Here is a 22,439-nt window from a genome sequence, read left to right as displayed (position 1 = left end):
AAAATATTTGCCGAAGCCCATGACATAAGCCACCTTTACTCCAGCAACTAGAGTAATAACCACAGGCTAGTCCCATATGAGTCGGCAGTTTGTCTCTGTGCCTGTCTCTCTCCTTTGTTCCTTTCTTCTCTCTCACCACCCATCCCTCCTTCTCTCTCTAGTGCTGGGGATAAAACCCCAGACCTAATGCATTCTAGACTAGTGTTCACCACCAAGTACATCTTTACCTTTCAATTTTTTTGTTTGTTTTGAGATAAAAGTCTTGCTCAATTATGCAGTCCAATCTTGAATGTGTGATCCTCCTGCCTCAGATTACACAGTAAGTGTGATTACAGGAGTGTGCCATCAGGCCTTGTTCTGTTCTACTCTTAGGTGACAAAAGTTGACTAAAAGTCAGGTCTAGCTCAGTGGCAAAGTACTTGCCTTATGTGCACGAAGCTCTGGGTTCAATCCTTAGCACTGGGATGAAAGAAGGAGGGGGAAGAAGGGAGAGATGGATGGATGGATAGATGGATAGATAGACAGACAGACAGACAGATAAATATTGACTTATGGTCAAGTTTACAGATAAAGAAATTTTGAACACTTTTTGGGCTGCATTCGACCAGAAACCAAAAATTATGACTAGGCCTAAATATGACTTAGTTCAGCTGGGGAACTCAGTCTGGGTTTCTTACCAGAAGCTGAGCACAGTTCTGAAATGTGTCCTGAGGAAGCAACTTTCACTGGGTGGGTCCCACTCTTCGTCCTCTCCCGGTTCTGGGCTGCTTTTATCCTCTGGTGTAATAGTGAGTGGAGGACAAGGCCGTTCATTAGAAGACACAAGGCCCTTGCTATATGCCCATCAGAGCGGACATACAAAGAGAATATTCTCTTTCCTTTTCTTAGCTGGCGGTGGGTTAGAAATGAAATGACCCAGCTCTATAAATATTTAATTTATTCAAATCACATATAAGATTATTCCAAAGCCACAGGCATGATAATTTCCTGGGAGGATCAAGAAGATTTTCAGCGTGGAGATGATCTTGTGGAGATCTGAAATGTTCAACTTGCCACGGGCAACCAGAACAGACTGTGCCTGTAGGAAACTACAGAAGAGTGGGGGTGGCACCCTTTCTTCATGCTTCACGCGACTGCCCTCACTTCAGGCTCCGTCAGGTCCTGGGGTTTCTGCCACGGCCCACACACCCCAGTGTATGTTAACCTGGCCACTGACCTAGCAAGTCATTTCCTCCCCTGTATTTGTTTCCCACAGAACCATGGCTTTTAATACAGATCACACATGGAGAAACCAACATCCAAATTAGAAAGGCTGGCTATGTTCTCTTACAACCAAGAGGCGGCAGTATATGGTTGGGTCAAGAGGAGACGATGAGGGCAGGGGGCTTCTGAGGGATGACCATTAACCCAGCACTCAGGCTGGCTCAGTGTGACCAGATGGGCTTTCTCTTCTGGATGAAGGCTTCAATTCCTTCCTGCCCATCCTGTAGGGCCAGGTTGTCTACCATGGCTTGGGAGGCGAGGAAGTATGCTGTTCTAAGGTCCTGCGGCAGCTGTTTGTAAAAGGTGGCCTTGCCCAGGGCCACCACAGAGCGGCTCAAAGAGGCAATCTTCTTTGCTATTCTCATGGTCTCCTCCTCTAGCTGCTCCTCTGGCACTACTTTGCTGATGAGGCCATGGCGCAGGGCTTCCTGAGCAGAAATGGGCTCCCCAGTAAATAGCATCTCCAGGGCCACCTGAGGAAGGGACAGGTGGAGTCAGTAAAGCACTCTTCATACCGATGGCTTTCTCAGCCCCAGCTCTGTTTCACTGTACCGAGACAATTACTGTAGCAGGAACAGCTATGAGGCCACCTCTAAGTAAACACAGGGGGCCATGCAGCGGCAAAAACATCTCCTGCAGGAGGACCTAATTGAAGACTGCCTGAGAGACCAAGGATTGCTGATGCAGACAATGCCAGCCAATTGGGAACTGCTGTTTAAAACACGCTTTCTCAGAACCCATGGAGCATGGGTGGGGGGTATTAAAGGAGCTTGCTTGCAGCAGTGCTCAGATGAGCTTGCTCTGGTGTTTCTCACCTGCTCCCGGAGTCTGTGTTGACTCTGAGCCACTGCACCACTTCACCTCCAACCTCACTTCCAACCCCCAAGGGCAGGTAGGGTCATGTGGCAAGTAGTCCAGGGCACAGGTAACAAGCCACTCTCAAGACTTACCTGCATACCTCAGCCTAGGAATCTGCTTCCTCAAATAACACATCACTTATCACCCCTTGATGTTGTCAACATCCCAACTCCCTGCCAGGGAGACAACCAGATCATTCCAAGACCCAAGAAAATACAAGAATCTAAGAACAGGTTGTAGTCTTCCCCGCTGGGTCCTCTTGGCGTTGCACAGATTTGATCAGTAGGCCCTGGCAATCCTGGGGAGTCCATCCACCCCTTAAAAGCCACATGCAGAAAGGCAGCGTAGCCTATCTGATAGGGACAACTGTGGATCCTGCTGGGAAAAGGCTTATAACCTCCTACAAATGGTATGGGGAACACTTTCTCAGCAGCACCCCAAAGAGTAGCTTCTATTCTGGGGACATGAAGAGATTTAAATGGCTTCAGGGATCAGATACAGAGCCTAGCATAACTGTGATACTCAAGTGGGCAAGATAAAGCAAGGAGGGGACTGCTGCCCTCACACAGGCTCTTCCCCTGGTGCCAAGCTTACAGGGAGATGGGGCACAACCTTTCCCTCCCCTGTATTCTAGATCCTCATTTAATAACCCTAAAAGGCCAGCATCCATAGCTTCAAGCTTATGTTGACAAGAGGGGCTCTGTGGGTGCACAGGGACACAGAACAAGGGTGCTTCCTCTCCATCTCTGGAGATCCTGGTGGCCATTCTCAGACACTAAGTGTGCTCTCACTTCAGGGTCCACATGTGTGTTTCCCCCTCTGCCTGGAATGTTTTCCCTTTCAAGGTGTTAGCTCCCTGTCTATCATCTTTTCAATGGGGCCCTCCACTGCCGCCATATTAAAATTGTCATTTCTGGTTACATGTCCATCCTTTATACATTTCACTTTCATTGTATAACATACCCACTTATGTGTTGGTAGCATTTGCTAGGATGTCATTCCAACAAGGGACAGACAGGTTTTGGTGCGTGTTCTCTTCATTATCCCCAGCACTAGGAGACTTTCTCGCACTGTGCAAACAACCTTCCATATTTATGAATGAAGGAAGGAGTGAATTAGCCAAGTTGGCAAGCAGAGCACAGCACAAAGCACGTTAGAGCGCTGTAAACCTAGGTAGAACGGTGCAGTGGTTTCCATCTGCCCTTTCTTGGATGTTCAGTCTTGGAACCTTTACCACACTGCTGGAGAGGGAAGACTTTCCTGTCTGGCCTTGAGAATCTTGTTCTGGGGTCTCTGATTGGTCTCTGGGCTGCAGTCAAGTTCTGACCTCTATATTCCTCAACTCATACAAAACAGAGCACAACAAACACCACGGTGACCCTGCATGTGTCCCAGAATTCTTAGCTGCTGAGGCAAAGAAACAAGAGAACGGAGAAAAAGCAGGCAGATGGCAGAGGAATGGCTGTTGGATGCACTGGAATGGACAGAGTGGGAGAAGGAGGAGGACTCAGGGGACCTCTTAGGAATTATGACACAAAGATTAGAGGTCAGCCCAGAGCACTCTGGTGTGTTGCTCTTCTCAACAAGTTTGAGGATAAAATATTGACGGGCAGAATGATACATTCCTCAATATGCATCTGTGTCTACAATCCTGGAGTCTCTCCCTCAGCCCAGAAGACCAAGAAAGTATTAATGGGATTAACACCTCATACTCAAGGAAGACTGGCCTGAAGCAAGGTAAAAGGCCATAAGACCTGGATGGAATTCTATCACTGCCCTTGGGATTCTAAGTCATCCTGCCAAGCTCGTCGCCCCCTCTAGGCCTCAGTTTCCCTTTCTGTCTACTGGAGCCACATGTTTTTATAGCAGATAGATGTTCAAGAGGTTAGGGGGTGACAATCACTAAGGAAAAGGCAGGTTGTTTTTCCAGCTAACCAGCACAGTCTTGTCTTAATACCCAAGTTTCTACACTTGGGTGTGTTTGCAGGAGCTTCAGATGAACAAGAAGAAAAAATTCCTTTGCCCCTCCCCTAATGAACTCACACTGCCATTCAGGGTGGCACCTCTTTGGTCACCCTAAGTTGGTAAGACAGTAGTTCCTAAATTATGTTGGGCATACGACTCACTGCTAAATAGTCAATATGAGTCACGTCCGAGTGTCTGTGGGGGCTGTGGTTAAGTGAGGATCACACTCTGAGTTAGACTTGTGGGAAATAAGGGTGTGCAAACAAACACACAGCCAAGTGGGTGGGTAAGCAGAAGCAAGGATTTCTCCTGTGGTGAAGGGACTGGTGTTGGGAAGGGGACTCATGTCTTTTCCAGCTTTCCTGGAATACTTACTGGTAAACCTACTGGATGCCTAAGGTACTGGCCCTTATCTGTGCATGGCTAGCCTTGTCTGGGGAAGAGAGCATCTGGAGGAGGCAGGGCATTTATATGGCACAATGAGGATGCATAATTGAATTCAAGCAAATAGAGAATGACTTTTAAAAATAAGATGAATAATTTATGTTCTGGTACAGAACATGGTAGGCTCAACTCTAAGACTTTTGCCCAGTTAGACAAACTACAGTCTTTACTTTCCAGTACAGTAGAACATTTTCCTAGAGTGTCCAGCAGGGGGAACTAGAGTCTAACACATGCTGTCCTAACACTTCCATGGAAAGGACTGAGACTTTCCCCCATCCAGGACAGTTTGCAAAAGCACCTGCCTGCTTCCGTGTGGATAACCACAGGGACCTAGCACCAGCAGATACACTGACATGTTCACAGTGTGTTTGAGTTCAGTCTTCTTCTGGGGTTCAAACCATGAGGAGAAACCAGAACTCTGAGTGTGTGTGTGTATGTGCACATTAGGCTGGGTGCACGTGAGCATGTGTATTTAGAGGTCAGAAGTCAATTTTGGGTGTTGTTTGTCAGGAGCTGTCTGCCTTGGTTTTCGAGACAGGATCTTTCAGTGGGTAGAAGTTGCTGATGCTTAAACTGGCTGGTTCCTGAGCTTCAGGGCTCCTTCCGTTTTGAGCTGCCCAGCTAATGCATACCACTAGGCCTGGCTTTGATCAGTGTGGTCTGTGGCTGAAACTCAGTTCCTCGTGCTGTGCAGCTGGAATTTGCTGACTGAGCCTTCTCCCCACCCCCAGGACAGATTGCTTTGCTCATCGCTTGAGAAGGCCTGCTTCCTGACAAAACTATCTTTGGCAGGGAAAAAGCGATCCTGATTGTCACCATGCCCCTGCCCCTTCATCTGTCACACTGTGCAGATTACGAAACATGGTTCCCAGAATTGGGCTTCCGTGGAATTTAAGGGCTATTTTAATTACATTTCTCCTCTTTCTTTTCAAAGACAAATGTAAAGTTTGGTAAACACGACGCAGCATGAAGTTTCTAGGAATTCTAATAAGCCTTAATTTAGAAGGCTTGCTGTTTTCACCCTGTCAATAGGACTTAAATGCCTTTATCATGGAACCTTCTGGCAAGTCACGTGTTGGAAGAGGATAAACCAGTATAGCAACTTCTTGAAAGTTGCTTCATGGTTTCAGACAGTCTGTGAATATCATAGAGATTTGTAATATATTTTGACTTGATGTTTGGGCAACGACATAAGAAATATTCACTAAACATGGATATACTTAAGGCAAATATCATTCTAAAATAATAAACAAGTATCCCCTTTTTGGAAGATGCTTGAGCAAACCATCATCTCTTGCAGCATGCAGCCTACTTCGAGCCTGGTGTCAGTATACTGGCTTGTAGTTAACCGCAGTATCTCCTTAGGAGCACACGTTTCTGCCAAAACTAACAAGGAGGTCCTGAGGAAGGGAGAAATCCTCCCTGGCACTCCTTGGCTCTACTACTGGTTTCCCTTTGGGTCTCACTTCTTTCTTGCCTCAGGCCTGTGAGCCACTGTTAATCTTCGCAGTTGTTTCAAAACCAGGTAGTCCATTTTAGGAGGCTGTTCACTCTTTGCTTGCTACATATATAGGTTTGTGCCTTCATTTCCAGAATTCCCACTGAGAACAGGATGCCTTTCACCCAGAACAGACACTGTGGTTTTCCGCTTCAGGGGTGCTCACTAAATGCTATTCTGTGAGGTTGCGGAAGGAAGAAAGCTTTACGAGGGGAAACAGATTTGACTGTCATTAGTAATGACAAGACAGCTCTGACACACAGCTGCTCCTTGTGCAGAGTCACATTGTATGGACAGGATAGTCCTGGTCTAACCACTGTAAGCCTGGCACTGTAAATCAGACACTTTAAATCCTTTCTGGAATGAGAAAGGTTGTCAGGAAGTCATTAGCCAGAGCTTCAGCCTCAGCCCCTTGACACTGGCGCTGTGTCAGCATGCTGTGTATTGTGTCTTGTAGGCAGCCATTTAGTGGAACAAAGCTGTTTCGATTGTATTTCAAATAAGGCTATGCTTCCCTGAAAACGAAAAAACCTAAACAGTCATACTGAGGGGCTTGTAAGATTGAGATATGGCAAGTTCACAGGTTGACACGTGCTGTTTGAGGCTACAGAGGAACAGGCAGTAAGCGCTTCTCTCCCCCAGCACAGGAGGACACTGGTGGCTTTTAGGCAGAACGTCCAATATAGAAGACAGAAGATACTGTGGTTGGTGTATGTGTGCATGCACGCGCGCGCACAAACTTACTTTCTCTCTCTCTCTCTCTCTCTCTCTCTCTCTCTCTCTCTCTCTCTCTCTTTCTCTCTCTCTCTCTCTCTCTCTCTCTTGTAAAAGCCAGAGGCTAATTTCTGGTATTGTTTCTCAGGTGCTGTCAGGTGCTGTGTATCTTGTTTGTAGGGAAGGGACAGGGTCTCTCACTGGCCTGGGATTCATTGAGTAGCCTTGGCTGGCCAGCCAGCAAGTTCCAGGTATCCACCTGTGTCTGCCTTCCTAGCATCAGGTTTATAGGAGTGCACCACTACCCCTGGCTTTTTTATGTGGGTTCTGGGGATTGAACTCAGGTCTTCATGCTTGTTTGGCAAGCATCTCCTCACCTTTACAAAGGTACTTTCCCCAAGCTAAATCTGGAACCTGTGAGCACTGAAGGGCAGTTCAGTTACCTTTCTGGGCACTGCCCTTCCCAGGGCGACTGCGGGGGTGGAGCAGAAAAGTCCAACATTCACCCCAGGAGTAGCAAAAGAAGACTTGTCACTTGCCACAGCAATGTCACAGCTGGCCACAAGCTGGCAGCCGGCAGCTGTGGCCAAGCCATTGACCATAGCAATGATGGGGACCGGGTGGTTCCGGAGCAGCATCATGACCTGCAGGGACAGACACACACACTTCACCTCCATGCAGCACAAAGAGCTGCTTGCCTGCCATGTCACGTGACTGACTTCTCTGAGTACCTTTCTCATGCATTAGCTCATCAGAGTCTAAGCATAAAACCATCAACTTGCATTACATCTGTGATGAAGCAGGCTGTAGAGTCTGGTTCATGACTGGTCCCCATGAGAAAAGACTCTATTTAGGAGCAAGGACTTAGAGCTGGGGGGCAGGGGTGAGTCAGTTACCCAAGGTCAGAGCATGATGGGAAGTGGGTGGCGGTGGAGTCTAAGCCCACTCCTCCTGCCTCCCCAGTGCCCTGCTTAGAGAACTGTGAGGTCTTGTTCCCGGGGAACATGCAATTGCCTTCACAATTGTCAGCTCTCTGCATCTCAGGACAGCCCTTCCGTTAAGAGTCTGAATTTGGCACTGGTGCTTCCTTGGAAAATTAAGGTGGGAAGGGGACTCGAAGGCAATTTCCTTAGTAATTACTTCTCAAATTACCATGCTGCATAGCAAACTCTCTCAGTTCCATTAAAACGGGGAGGGGAGACACCCTGCTGTTTTAAAAATAAGCAAAATTCCTGAAACGGAGCCCTTGGCACGGAGAGGAGAGACAAAGGCATGTTCCTGTGACCCCCACCACCACGGAGGGCCAGAGTGCTAACTTCTATTTGAGGCTTATTTTTTCATGACACTCTAAACAGATTGTGTTGCCATGGCAACTTTGATTTCTAAATTATTGCTCTTTGAACCTTGGCAAGTTGGGAGGGGAGATAGGGCTACATCTGGGCTTTCCCCCAAGGCAGCAATTGAAAGAAAAACGACCTTCACAGATTTGAAAAGCTTTGCCTGGGAAATTTGTCTTTTATATTCATAAACACTTGATATTTGTCAGCTCCCCTCCCCCATACCCAATTATATAGTCAGGTACTACATAAGGTGTTTTTGGTCAGGTACAAACTGTATCTATGATGGTAGCTTTATAAGATTATGAAAGCTTGGGGAGACAGCTCAGTAGCTAAGGGCTAGCCTCACAAGTATGAGGTCTATGGTTTGATCCCCAATGAAACACACACCACATACACACATACAAACAGAGAGAGAGAGAGAGAGAGAGAGAGAGAGAGAGAGAGAGAGAGAGAGACATAGACACAGACAGAGAGAGATAGAGACAGAAATAGAGACAGAGAGGGGGAGAGAAAGAGAGAGAGAAAGAGAGAGAGAGAGAGACATAGACACAGACAGAGAGAGATAGAGACAGAAATAGAGACAGAGAGGGGAGAGAGAGAGAGAGAGAGAGAGAGAGAGAGAGAGAGGAGACAGAGAGACAGAGAGACAGAGAGATAGAGACAGAGAAAGATAGAGACAGAGAGAGGGGGGAGAGAGAGAAGAGAGAAGAGAGAAGAGAGAAGAGAGAGAGAGAATGAGAGAGCCTGGCATGGGGACCCATGCTTATAACTCTGGCACTAGGAAGGTGGAGACAGGAGGATTCTTGGAGATTATTGGCCAGATAGTCTATCCTAACTGGGGAGCTCCAGGCCAGTGAGAGACCCTGTCTGAAAAGTAGTGCCCTGAGGATGGCATCTAGGCTGTCCTTTGGCCTCTACAAACATGCACCACACACACTTACAACACATACACAAACATGCATGTATATGTATGTGTAAGTGTATGTGCATGTGTAAGTGTATGTATATATGTGTGTGTACGTGTATACATGTATATGGATATCATGATGAGACTGATAACTCCAACCATCTAAGTGACTACCCACCCTGAATTGTGAAAGTATCTATTCATGCCTTTCTCCAAACCCATCCTCATCATCAAGAATACATATCTGTGGTGTATCTAAGGGAATTCTATAATATTTGATAGATTTTTTTTCTTTCGGGAAGGTGGGGTCATCTTTTGAGATTTTGACATTGTTACCTAGTGTCTTCCCCGTGCATATATATAAACACACACAGTATTGTCTGTGAATGTAATTGGCTTCTGCCTGTCATGGAAGGCACTGGGGACGATGGGTCTCATTCCTACAGAGAACTGGAGTAAAGACAGGAAGAGCTCACACGCTGTCTGAAGTCTGGTAGCAAAGAGAGAAGAGGTTTTCATTCATTTTGAATGTTGTGTTTTTTATACCACGGATTCAGGGATCGTACTTGTAAGAACTCTGAAACAGGGAACGAGCTCTATGGCCAAGCATGCTCACCAAATCATTGCCTTTCCGAAAAAAACAAAACAAAACAAAACAAACACCTAGAAATGATTCAAATGTGTAGGTAGTGAGATCGCTCGGTAGGCAAATCGCTTGCCATGCAAGCTTGGTGACTTCAATACCCATACAAAGGTGGAAGGAGAGATATGATTTTACAGAGCTGTCATCTTCTGACTTCCATGTGTGTATCATGGGATGAATGTCTACATACACACACACACACACACACACGTATCCCACATAGATATAATAACGAGAATTAATAATAAATTAAACGATTTTTAAAGGTAAATGATTGCTCTGGTTGGATGGATGCTCTCCAAAAGGCCATGTAGTAAAGATTTATCTCAGGGTGGTGTCATGGGGAGGTGACTGAATCAGTGAGTGTAGGGTCTTTTGGGAGGTCCTTAGGTCATTGGCACATTCCCTCAAAAGGAATTGGGGTGGGTCTGGAGGGACAGATCAGCAGTTAGGAGCACTTGCTGCTCTTGCAGAGGGTCCAGGTTCAGTCCCCAACACCCACGGTAGCTCATGACCATCTGTAATATAGTCCCACAAGTACAGATGTCCTTTCAGAGCTCCTCAGACACTGCACGCAGATGATGTAAGTGTACACACATGAGAACAAAACACTCATACACATAAAATAAAAACAAATATTAAAAAATGTAAAGGGTTTGTGGGCTCTTGATCTCTTTTGTCCCTTGCTGTCCTGGAACTCACTGTAGACCAGACTGGCCTTCAACTCCACCTGCCTCTGCCTCCTGATTGCTAGAATTAAAGGTATGCACCACCATGTCTGGTCTCTAATCTTAAATTTGAATATCAAAACCCATTTTTTAAAACCATAAATTCATTGCTTGAGTTATTTCTTTATCAGAATGTGAAGCTGATAAATACAATGTCTGTGTACACTGAACTATAGCTATTAAATAAATGCAACATTTTCAGTGAAATAAAGATTTCTAAGGGTGAAAAATATAACACCTGGGTGGCTTTGAGCTTACATAGTGGAGCAAGCCTGCTAAGATTTGGCACCCAGTGTCTCTCTTACTCATTAACTCATAACAAGCCATGTGACCCTCCCATTTTCACAGTACTGAGACAGGTATCACATCAGCACTAACCTAAGACAATAGAGCCGGGGCAGATGTCAGCAAACCTGAGGTCTATTATAGAACTCTCTCCACCTGGCTTAGGAAGCATTCAGTGCTGCAATCATGTGACACACACAGTGGTATACTGTAAACACACCTACAGAAGATCATTTAAACACTTATGTGCTTAGGGAAAAATCACTAAGCAAAATCACTAAACAAAACTGTGCAGTCTTCTCTGGGTTTGTGTGGTTATATGACCAGAGTATCTTACTCTTGTTTTTTACATTTTAAAAATCTTCTATAATCTATACTTATTCTCATCAATTCAAATATTTTAAATCAACTCAGAAGGCAGTTTAGAAAAGACAAAGAGAACTTCGATAAAAACACACACACACACACACACACAAAAACCAAGGCAGCCAGTGGTGTCTTTTAATCCCAGCACTCAGGAGGCAGAGGCAGGCAGATCTCTGTGAGTTTGAGGCTTGGCCAACAGAGAGAGTTCCAGGACAGCCAGTGCTACACAGAAAAACCCTGCCTCAAAAACTCAAAATCAATCAAACAAACAAACAAAAACAAAAAACCCAAAAAGATAAAAAACAAGCCAGGATAATGAAGCCCATGGAAGATAAGAATTAATGCTGCCTTTCCAATCTCCCTGAATCAGTCCTGTTTGGAGCTCTGCTTGCTTCCAAAGGTGCATCAACTGAACGCTGCTCAGCCTCATTTAACAGCATAACTGAGGGTCTGTATTCTTTTCTTTTCTCCCCATAGTCCTCTTGAATGCAAGCTACTCTTGTTTCCTTAGTGAGGAGTAGAAAGGAAGGAAGGGTCTCTTCAAGGAAAGACTCTCGGGTTGGAAGAGGAGAGAGAAATGAGTCTCTAGGTTACCACATCAGCACCCAGAAGAGTCTTTAACCTCTTCCATAACCAATTCTTACTCAGTCTGGCCTCCTCCCGACTTGTAAATAATTGGCTGTTGGGTAGAACCTGTGGTCTGTAACGAATGTGCTCTGGCTTGCAGAGGCCAAGCTGACGCCGTGATTCCTGTCTGCCTTTTAGAATCCAACTGTCCTGTGCATGAACTGAACAGTGAAGCACGCAGCTCATTCTGTTCTAGTCTGTTCTCTGATCCCACTAGGACACAGATTTCACAGAACTTCCTGGTGTTTGTATTTGTCCAAGACGACTGGAGTTTCACAGAATTAGTGCTAAAGAACAGCGCTCAGGTCTAGAGCAATGGCTTCGTGTTTAAAAGCTTGGAGTTGCTCTTCCATTGTTTGGTTCCCAGAACCCATGTGGGGTAGTCCACAACTGCCTGCGATTCTACTTCTAGGGGATTCAATGCCTCTGGTTTTTGTGGGCGGCTGGACTCACGTGCACATGCCCCTCCACACACATATACATATTAAAAATAATAAAAAGAAATCTTTACAAGAAGCCAGTAGCCTTGAATTCTTGTTTGGCTTTTAGGACTAAGCTCTATGTGTACACTGAGTATTTTCTGAGGAGCCAGAGGCATGAATGAACAAGAAACCTGGCGTCTGCACTCTGAGGAAGCCCAGACTCCCATGTAGCTCTCTGCTAACCTGTTCAGGTCTCCGTTCATCCTGATATCAGAGCAGAGTGATTAAAAACAAAATAGGTGCTTCATGGAGGTTACAAGTGTGTACAGGTTTCTTTTTAAGATATTTTTCTATTTTAGCCAAATATATTGTAAATTGGAAAAAAAATTTTTTCAGTGTGTGTACTAAACTCAGGGCCTTCTGCACAATAGGTGGACGGTTTGCTAGGCTAGCTCCTACCTAGTGGGAAAATGGCTCTGAAAGCACCAAACCTTGGAAAAGCAGGGAATTGGATACTGTGCCAACATTGCTGATATATGAAGCAGAAGATCCAGATCTTTTGTTTGTACTGTCAGGCAAGTGATGCACACTTATAATCCCAGTGCCTAGGTGGTGGAGGCAGGAGGATGAGGAATTCAACACCAGCCTTGGCTATATAACAATTTTAAGGCTAGCCTGAGCTACTAGAGACCCTGTTTCTTTCTTTTTTTTTTTTAATTTTTTAATGTATTTATTTTATATGTGAGTACATTGTTGCTATCTTCAGACACACCAGAAGAGGGCATCAGATCTCATTACAGATGGTTGTGAGCCACCATGTGGTTGCTGGGAATTGAACTCAGGACCTCTGGAAGAGCAATCAATGCTCTTAACCACTGAGCCATCTCTCCAGCCCCCGAGACCCTGTTTCTAAAGCAGACAACATACTAAGTCTTAACTCTGTTTCTACTTCTCCATAAAACCAAAAGGGAATCACTTTTTCTTTTTGTCTTCCGATGTAATGAGAAAGTGATAATCCGGTGTGCTTATGGGTTTTTGGGATGGCAAAGGAAACAATCTGTGCTCAAGAATGTATCTGAATAGCTGGGGAGATGAGCCAGTCAGTAAAGCGTTTACTGTGCAATCACAAGGACCAATGCACCTGTAATCCCAGCGCTGGAGGCTCTCTGATGCTCACTGGCTAGCCAGGCAAGCCTAATCCCTGAGTTCTAGGTTCAAAGGGAGATCAGTCTCAAAACCCAAGAGGTAAGAAAGGCACTTGATGTCAACCTCTGACCCCGACAAACAGAAAATGAAATTGAAGAGTTAATTTCTTTGGAGGTGATTTATATTTTTTAAACATGCATGCTATTTACCTAACTCAGGTCTCATCTTGGCAAGTGCTTCACAGACTGAGAAATCTTCCATGCGCACTTTAAATGTGTACAATGATTATCATTATAATCTTAGGTTCTTCCTCCTTAAAGGTGTGCATCACCAACTTTCCTCTCTTATTCAAAGCCAATGCACCAAGGCATCTGGTAACCCTGCAGACGGCAGCTCTGGGTACATCATTTTATGGTGCTGCCACATACAGTCAGTAGTAGAAAATCATGGTTACCTTTTTTTCTTTGTGTATGTGTCTGTGTGTGTGTGCGCGTGCATGTGTGTGTGCATGTGTGTGCATGTGTGTACATGTGTGTGTGCATGTGCGTGTGTGTGTGCATGTGTGTGTGCATGTGTGTGTATGTGTGTATGTATGTGTGCGTGTGTACATGTGTGTGTGCATGTGCGTGTGGGTATGTATGTGCGTGTGTGTGCATGTATGTGTGTACATGTGTGTGTGCATGTGCGTGTATGTGTGTGTATGTGCATGTGTGTGTTACATACCCATGCATACACACGCAGAGGCCAGAGGAGGATGTCTGGTGCCCTGCTCTATCATTCAGCCCTACTCCCTTACAGCCAGAGTCTCTTTCTGAACCCAGACCTCACAGGTTTCTGGCTACTCTGGCAGTCAGCAAACCCCATGAGCCTCCTGTGTCTGCATGCCCACAGATGTGTGCAGCCATGCAGTGTCTCACGTGGATGCTGGGAATCCAAATGCAGGTTCCCATGGTTGCACAGCAAGCCCTCTAACCACTGAGCCATCTCCCCAGCTGGCATGGCTACTTTTTGGAAGTCTAAACCCAATAATTGCTTGGCTGAGGGACTCACCAATTAACTACAAAGCTTCTAACACCCACCTCTCTAGTGAGCAGGCCCTGTGTGTAGACTCTTACCTGAAACCAGAAGGCCACCTCTGTATTTAATGCAATAATGGCGTCCATGCTTATGATGCAGGCTGTCACCCTGGCTTACCTCAGAACAGGTCTGAAATACCTCAGTGTGATAATCACGGCCTTGCGCATCTGTCAGCTCCTTCAAATCATGTCCAGATGAAAACACAGGGCCCTCAGCTGTGAGCATTTCCAGTTGAGAAGAGAAAAAAAAAAGTTAACAATCAGAGGCGGCAAAATGGCAAGATGTGATGGCAGGAGAAGGCTTGGGGATCGGAGCTTCTTTTGAAGCCCCATCAGATCTGAAGATTTTAGTTTTGCACTCAGTCTGGGCTCAGTATATGGACTTGTGCAGGTCCTTTGAAATCTGCCATGCGCCAAGCAGTGATCCTATCATCCATCGAGGCCATGAGATCCATCCATGGATCCATCCATCCATGAGTAGAAACATGGGAGCCACCTAGCTCCAGCCCTTGATTTCACAGAAAGGAGCTGAGGATGTGGCGCCTGTCATTGTCCTTAACAATCAAGTGTCGCTCCCCTGATAAGCCGAGAACATCTCCTCCCACTTCCCTTGTGACAGCAATGATATCCTGTTTTTACAAGTGAGAAAGAGGTGTCCTTAAGACATTAGCAGCCTTTGCTTCAGACATCTTACACCTCATATGCCTGCTACAAGCTACTCATTCCAACTTCGCTCCCCTTAGCCACATAAAACAGTTGAAAATCTCTATTTGGCCCCTGCTAAGAAGGTAGCTCCAAGTACCTCAGGAAACACTGATGCTTAAACAAGCAAAGTGCTGGCGAACAGCGTCTGTTGTATTTTTGTGGGGTGTGTGAAGATGCTGTGGCACTTTTATTGATGCTATTGCAGTATATATGAGGTGATAGTTTTATTTTATTTTTTTTTTAAAGAATTTATTTTTAGTCAGTGGTGATACATACCTTTAAGCCCAGCACTTGGGAGTCAGAGGCAGACAGATTTCTGTGAGTTCAAAGCCAGCCTGGTCTACAGAGTAAGTTCTAGGACAGCCAGGACTACACAGAGAAACTTTGTCTAGAAAAAAACATATTTTTAATAATGTGCATATGTCTGTGTGTGTGTGCATTTGAGTCCAGGTGCCTTTGGACCAGAGGCATGGATCTTGTGGAACTGGAGTTATGGTGATTGTGAGCCGCCCAGTGGAAGTGCTGGGAACCAAACCCAGGTCCTCTGCAAGAGCAATAATTGCATTTGAACCACTGGCCACTTCTCCACTTCCAAAATGATAATGTTACAAAAAATTCTATTAGAGGGGCTAGAGAGATGGCGTGGTGGTTAAAATGACTGACTGCTCTTCCCCAGGACATACAGTACTCACAAGTCAGCTCATAACCATCTGTAATGTCAGTTCCAGGGGATCTGACACTCTCTTCTGGCCTTGGCAGGCACCAGGCCTGCAAGTGGTACACAGACATGCATGCTGGCAAGACATCTAGCCTCATTCAAAACGACAACAACAACACACCCCAAAAAGGAAGAAATCGACAAAATGTCACACCTTTGGCACCATTAAAGATGACACTGCAGACTTAGATATGAGAAAGATTTAACAAACAGATGAGACAGATCAATTGGCAGTTCCAACAGCCCACCTGTTAGCTGCTGGTGAGTCACCAAGGGGAATAGTGACAAAAGCCATTGTATAAGGTCCTCAAAGAGACTGAGTTTCTAAATTAGAATTCTGTCTTAAATGTGTGTGCATTTGTGTGTGTATGTGTGTATATATGTCTGTATATGTGTGTGCATGTGTGTGTTTATGTGGGTGTATGTGCATGTATGTATGTGCATGTGTGTATGTGTGTGTATATGTGTATATATGTCTGTATGTGTGTGTACATGTGTGTATGTGTGTGTGCATGTGTATGTGTGTGTATGTGTGGTTGTATATGTGTGTATGTGTGTGTATATGTGTGTGTGTGGTTCTGAAGATTGTACATGCTAGTGAGTGCTTTACCACTGAGCTGCATCCCTCCCCTGATTCTTCAATCTTGTGTGTATATGTGTTCCTGCGTGGATGGGTACAAAGAGCACGTGTACGTGGAGGTCAGGGCACAGCCTCAAGTGTCATTGCTCAGGTAGCTCCCATTTTTCCCCTCAGCTAGGGTCTCTCATTGGCCTGGAACCTCACCAAGTAGGGCATGCTCTCTGGCTAGTGAGCTCTAGGAAGTCACCTGTCTTTGCCTTGCATTTCCCCATATCTAGGATTATAGACTTGTAATACCAAGCCCAGGTTTTTTTTTTTTAATGTGGGCTTGGCACTTGTGAGTCTGAGAGCTCTACCAACTGAGCCGTCTCCTCAGCCCAAGACTGTCTGATTCTGATGACAAGGAGAAGCCATGATTTCACTGAGCAAAGTCTTTGCTACAAACCCCACAGCTAACAAGGGCCAAGACGGTGGCAGCACAGAAGTTCTCAATGTTTTTCAAAGGAAGTCAGAGCAATTCTCCAGCGAAGTGAAAAGAGGGAGTCCCTGCTTACTGGCACATTTTGAGAAACCTTATGTGGGCACCATGGGCCACTAACAACAGGCTTCAGAGAAATACCTGAAATTATAATGACTTTCAGGTCTTCGCTTTCAGCTTTGTGAAGAATGTCACTTCGGAGAGACTTCAGCACGGCCAGTGACAGCGCATTCCTCTTCTTAGGATTGCTTAAGACAATGTTCCTGTAAAAAGCATTTGATAGTCTCCGGGTCATGCACCAGTCAAAACAAGAGAAGACCCCTGCAATTCATTTCTAATTTAGGAGCAATTTTGAAACTCAAGAAGAAAGAACTGCTGGGGTTTGGTGCCTCCTTAAAGGATCTGTCAACATTCTGGAGTGACAGCTTCGTCAAAACAAGGAAAAAAGATGACCTGAAAGGTAGGCTAGCCTTTTCTCCATGCTCCCTTGATTTGTTTTTGCTCTCTCTCTCTCTCTCTCTCTCTCTCTCTCTCTATCTCTCTCTCTCTCTCTATCTCTTCCCCTCTCCCACTGTCAGAAACTCTGCTACCTCCACAGCAAGGGTGTGTCACAACAGTCCCCAAAACATCGGTGTCTGTAAAGGATGTGAGCTCCAGGTGACAGCGACCAGGTTAGGTGAATCTGACAAATAATCTGACAAATAGGCCCCACCCACAGCTTCCAGGAGCTGCTCCTTAGAATGAGGTTAGGAAAGGAGCCAAAGCAGAAAAAGTCCCCCTTCCCCATCTCCTCCCACCCATTCCAAAGAAGAGGTAGCAGAGGCCCAGCCGCCGGCGTATATGCACTGTGGCGTTTGCAAAGGTTTCTGGTAAACGTGCAGGATAATTTGTGCCATCGGAGAACAGATGATACAGAGAGAGCAGACGGACAAACCCATGCAACAGATGTAGCAACTCGAAAAGAGCTGGCACCTCAAGGGCCTCTCTGCTATTTAAAAATGGCCCATGCTCAGAATAAAAACAACCTGTATTGTCATCCTACAGCCTTACATAGAAATGTCTTATTTTCGCTGTCCTTAGAAATGGGCAGTGAACCAAACCAGATTCTCATTACACGCTTTATATTTCCTGTCGGTCTCCACCCACGCAAGCTCTAAGCCCTCTCCGTTCTCTTCTGAATATGGCATTTTATTGTTACATGGTCAATTGGATCCTCCATAAATAACATTTAGGAGAAGTATTTTTCTTTCTTTCTTTTTAAACAACTCTGATGACTAAATTTATCTCAGCACAATAAGAATACTTATTCCTTTTGGGATACCATTTCAATTTTGCTGCAGCTCCCAGGTAGCTGTGGGATTGTTACCCTCTCCCAAGTATAGGAATTACTTGCAGCTGGTCTGCTGATCCTTAGAAACCTTTATCCATGGAAGTGATGGAAACTAGCTGTAACCTTGTGGCAGGATAATGAGTGTGCCTATGGTGGTAAACAGAAAACACTGTCACCTCAAGCCTGGGGACATGGCTCAGTCAAGTGACTGCTTTGAAGCATGAGAACCTGAGTTCTCTCTCTCTCTCTCTCTCTCTCTCTCTCTCTGTCTGTCTTAAAAGCAGGGCACCATCACATGTACTTTGAATCCTAATGCTGGGGTGGTAGAGACAGACCCCAGGCCAGTGGAAAACCCATCTCAACAGGGTAGGCAACATGGAAGGAATCCAGGTGATCATCTGGCTTCTACACACACATGCAACTGTACACACACGAACATGTGCATGTGAGAGTACACACACACACACACACACAGAAGCTGCCACCCCAGTATTTTACATCAGCTTAATTTTTAAGTTCTAAGGCCTTAGGCAAAATTGCACAAAAAGATTCCAGCCCACATGGGCTTGGTGTTTGGTGGTGTCTGTTCGGATGAATCCTGTTAATCCTCCCAGACTCACTGTTAGACAGTTCTCACTTGCGGACTTTTCTTCCCACCACTCCACTGACACCCGGTGGTCATCTTCTGATTGCCAGGCCCAGATACACCGGTGACCTGCACCACTCCCCCCTTTAGGAAACAGTCGCCCCTGGGGAGGGCTTCATTCGTCTCTAGTCTCTTGGTGCCTTCTTTTCTGGGCTCCTAGGCTCTGGCAGGAGACACTCAGAGCTCCATCCCTCGCCCTCTCTTTGTTCATTGCACACTGCTCAGGCAACTTCACTTGTGGCCACGACACCAACTGCTCCCCTGTGCTGACATCTCCCAGTCATTCCCCCTGATTCAAGCCTCTCTCCAGAGGCCTAGATCTATGTGTTTGCTACGATGATCTCCGGACCACTCCATGGGAGTGTTCATGGAGCACTTCCTCTCCCTATACCCCTCTCCTCTGAGCTGCTGCTCTGTCATCTAAGCTGGAGTCTGAAAGTCATCTTGTGTTGCTCTGCGGCACCCCTTTATTTCCCAGGACATCAGAACTCCTCAACTGTCTGAGCATTCCTAACGGCTATTTCAGTGCGGAGTGCCTTCAGCTGAGACCGTCACTAATACTCTGCATTTAAAGGAGAAAGTTCCCTCTGATGAGGTCTCTCCCAAGTCATGAGACATGTATAGAGGGAAAATGGTCCCCAAAAATGGTCCAATGAGCTATCTGAAGAGCATCATTTAAAAATACCACTACTGTTTTTCTCAGCCAATTCAACTGACTGCAGTGAACTGGACTCAGAGGGTCACTCAGCCGTGATGGCACATGACGGGGAACACCTTGGGCAGATAGTCCTTAGTTTGGGAGGCAGAGAGCAGAGGCTATCTCTTTCAGACTCCTGGCTCACTTACTTCCTGACAGTCATCACTGCACTTGACTTTTGTCTGTGAAGAGGGGCTTGCAGGTCATTGTGTGATTTAGGGGCAATGAGTGCAAAGTGCCTGACACAGCTCTCATTTCTTAGCTGGCCCTTGAGGTATGACAGCATTATTGCTCTGAGGCACAGCTTTGAAATGGGAGCCTTGAAGTGACCAAGTCACACAAGTGTCAAACCCCCCCCCCCCCCCGCGCTTACATAGTATTGTTCTAAGGCTTGACTCGGGAAGAATTTTAATATGATTCCTATGATCTATAATCAACTGGACTTATCACCCTTTTCTTCTGATTCCCTCCTCATGTTTACCTCTGAAGAACTCAGTCTCCCATCTCTTGCCAGAATTTCTGATCAGATATGACCAGACTTTATTTTGTGGGGGAGAGAACTTGTCTTACTATGTAGCCCAGGCTAGTCTTGAACTTGCTGCATAATCCTGGAGGGTTTTAAATTCAGGATTGCCTTGCTTCAACCTTCCAAGGGGTGTGATTACAAGCCTGTGCTACCATACCCAGCTTATGACCATAGTATCAGAAGCTGCTCCTTGAAAATCAGAAAGGAAGGCCCTTCTGTGGGCCCTACACTTCAGAGCCCTTCTCTTGTTTTCTTTGGCAGTGTTTCTGTCTCTGTCAATGGGCAAGGAGTCCACAGGAAACAGGATTACTCTTTGTAAGCTACACTTTAGTTACTGAGCCCTGCCAATGCCTACCCCCTGTGGTGGCTATCCACAGTTGTCTGTAGGGAGTTAGGGGGACAGAGAGAACATGGGCACCCTGGATGGGTATTCATAGACCAGTGTGCTAAGCTCCTTAAAGGCTGTAGCAACAGAGAGATGAAGGGAAGATGTGGGGAGAGCCAAAGGCCAGAGGCTGGCTCTCCATTCTTTTTTGGGGGAACACATAAAAGTTTGGGTAAGGATTAAAAAGTCAAACCTGGTCTTCTAGGATTAAGAAGAGCTATTTACTGGAGTGGGGGAATATATCACTTAAACAGCTCTGTCTGTAACCCTTAAACATGGAAACATATCTCTTTTCACAGCCTTGTCCTGGCCAGGCCTGAAAAGGGTCTTCACTACATCCAGGTTGTACACTGATACAAACAAAAGTTTGAGGCTTTTAGGTTTGTGGCACAAGGGAGCAGAGATCAGGGCATGTGCCTTTTCTCCTTATTGACCTGCCCTACCTTGCATTTCAGCATGCCCTAACCCTGGAGCCTGATGACTGTGTTTATAAGGACATGGGTCTTTTTCTGTGCTAGATTTTCTTAGAGGCCGTGGCAACGGCAGGCAGGATGCATGTGTGCCCACACCAGCAGAAATGTTCAGAAACGACTGGGTAACTGGGCATGGTCGCCCTGTTAGGGGGCCACCAGGAAGTTTTCACTTAAAACCCTCACACGTGCCTTGTATTAGTGTACACGGGGAAGGGACACCTGTAAACTAAGTATGCAAGGATTCCTCCACCAAAGATGTTATCTTTTCGAGATGAAATCGAAAAAAAAACCAGTGACTAATAACTCAGGATTGTGGCGGCAAGACCTGTTGATCCCGAGTCCTGGCGCCCAACTCCAGGGAGAGCCCTGGCACTGCCCGCAGGCTGACCTGATTCCGTCCTGCTGTCGCATGCTGGTGAGCCTTGGCTCTGACTCCGACCGCGCGGGTCCTGCTGACCCCGGGCTGCAGAAGCCGGCGGAGAGAGGGGCCCATGGGTTGCCTCTGAGCCAGCTGGGCCGCTTCGCCCCAAAGGCCCGCAGGCCGGCGACCACGGCCATTGCAGCCAAGAAACAGCAAAGTCGGTGGTGCAAGCTGCCTAGGCCTCAGGGTTTTTCCCTTTCAGATCTGGCCACTCAGAGCTCCGCCCTCACTGCCCCACCCCCAAGGCCCCACCCCCGTGTCCTTCTCCTGGAGCCACGCCCCCAGACCCTGGGGCTTGAGTCCTGCCCTGGGCGTAGGTCACCTAGTGAAACTCACGCGCCAGTGCCAGCGGTTTATTTGGTTTAGTCAAGCTGTGAAGGAGTTTAAGGGAGGAGAGATCTGGGTTTCTTTGTGTAGCAACACCAGGAATGTGCCGGATGTTGTGAAATGAGTATCATCCGGTGATGAGTGGCAGGAGCTATGTACCACATTGTTGAGCCGGCGCCTCCCACAGGAAACTCTCTTGTGCCTTGTAGGTGATCCTGGATCACAAGGAGTGTTTAGCCTACTATAACTTTGAATGTTTTGCATCTTCTTCCCGTGCGGATGCAGAAGACCCATATTTATAGCTTGGGCTTTCACAGTCGCCCAGGGGAAGCGGGGACTCCTTTTCAGGATGAGAGGCACATACTGCAGTGGAAGGCTTTTAAGTAAAGGGAATCTATCCTCCTTGCAATCTGGTAGTTCTTACAAATGTAGGCATTTGTGGGAAACACAGAATAAATAATTGTAGCTCTTAGGACCGTGTTGCTTCTAGAGGGAGGCGCCATCCGTAGGAACCAAAACTCTTTTCCAATGGGTTCTGCAAGGATAACAGTATACACAATACATCCATTAAATCTCAGAAAGTAAACAAAACTCACAAGTGTCAGGAACTTCCTGAAACCTATAAGGGGCCACAAGGCCCCTCTCCAAGTTTTTATAAATAGTAACAGACAAACTAGACTGTTCTATAAACTGATCTACCTGCAAGGCATTGTAGGAGCATCAGGGATGCAGCCTCTGTGAGTCTTCACCTGTGCTGGTTCGGGATTTAATCGACCCAGCAGCTGCCTTTGAGTCTTTCATGCTCCTGCAAGTAGCCCTCAAGCCTGCTTCTGTAGGTAACCACAAAAAGACTGTTTCCCAAGCTGGCCTT

General features: G+C 46.2%; 1 protein-coding gene and 1 long non-coding RNA gene across 4 annotated transcripts in view; one reads left to right on the top strand and one right to left on the bottom strand.

The window, feature by feature from the left end:
- Window positions 1-920: 920 nt before the first annotated feature.
- Window positions 921-21,461, bottom strand: Echdc3 (enoyl-CoA hydratase domain containing 3). 3 transcript variants are annotated; one of them, XM_076939452.1, is made up of 6 exons: window positions 21,209-21,461; window positions 16,905-17,026; window positions 14,401-14,498; window positions 14,286-14,321; window positions 7,186-7,386; window positions 921-1,736 (listed from the first exon to the last, which is right to left on the bottom strand). In XM_076939452.1, exons 1-6 carry the CDS (start codon window positions 21,376-21,378, stop codon window positions 1,425-1,427), a joined length of 939 nt encoding a protein of 312 aa, XP_076795567.1. In that variant the 5' UTR covers window positions 21,379-21,461; the 3' UTR covers window positions 921-1,424. The 3 variants fall into 3 exon arrangements, with proteins under 3 accessions (XP_076795567.1, XP_076795568.1, XP_034366865.1); XM_076939453.1 differs by lacking the exon at window positions 14,286-14,321 and having other exon boundaries at window positions 14,422-14,498; window positions 21,209-21,460; XM_034510974.2 differs by lacking the exon at window positions 14,286-14,321 and having other exon boundaries at window positions 21,209-21,458.
- LOC143443362 (uncharacterized) overlaps window positions 17,034-22,439 on the top strand; it is a 49,425-nt gene continuing 44,019 nt past the window's right edge. Inside the window, exon 1 of the long non-coding RNA XR_013112286.1 lies at window positions 17,034-17,223. This is a non-coding gene — a long non-coding RNA (uncharacterized LOC143443362). The remainder of the gene's footprint in view (window positions 17,224-22,439) is intronic.

The sequence above is a fragment of the Arvicanthis niloticus genome, chromosome 8 (assembly GCF_011762505.2).
Source record: "Arvicanthis niloticus isolate mArvNil1 chromosome 8, mArvNil1.pat.X, whole genome shotgun sequence".
In the NCBI taxonomy this organism is placed as follows: Eukaryota; Metazoa; Chordata; class Mammalia; order Rodentia; family Muridae; genus Arvicanthis; species Arvicanthis niloticus.
This window is presented reverse-complemented; position numbering and strand designations above follow the sequence as displayed.

Coding starts and splice junctions, on each gene's coding strand:
- Echdc3 (XM_076939452.1), bottom strand. CDS start 21,378: ATGGCCGTGGTCGCCGGCCTGCGGGCCTTTGGGGCGAAGCGGCCCAGC. Junction 17,027..21,208: donor CGACAGCAGGACGGAATCAG/GTCAGCCTGCGG, acceptor TGCTTTTTACAG/GAACATTGTCTTAAGCAATC. Junction 1,737..7,185: donor GAAGGGCAGTGCCCAGAAAG/GTAACTGAACTG, acceptor TCCCTTCCTCAG/GTGGCCCTGGAGATGCTATT.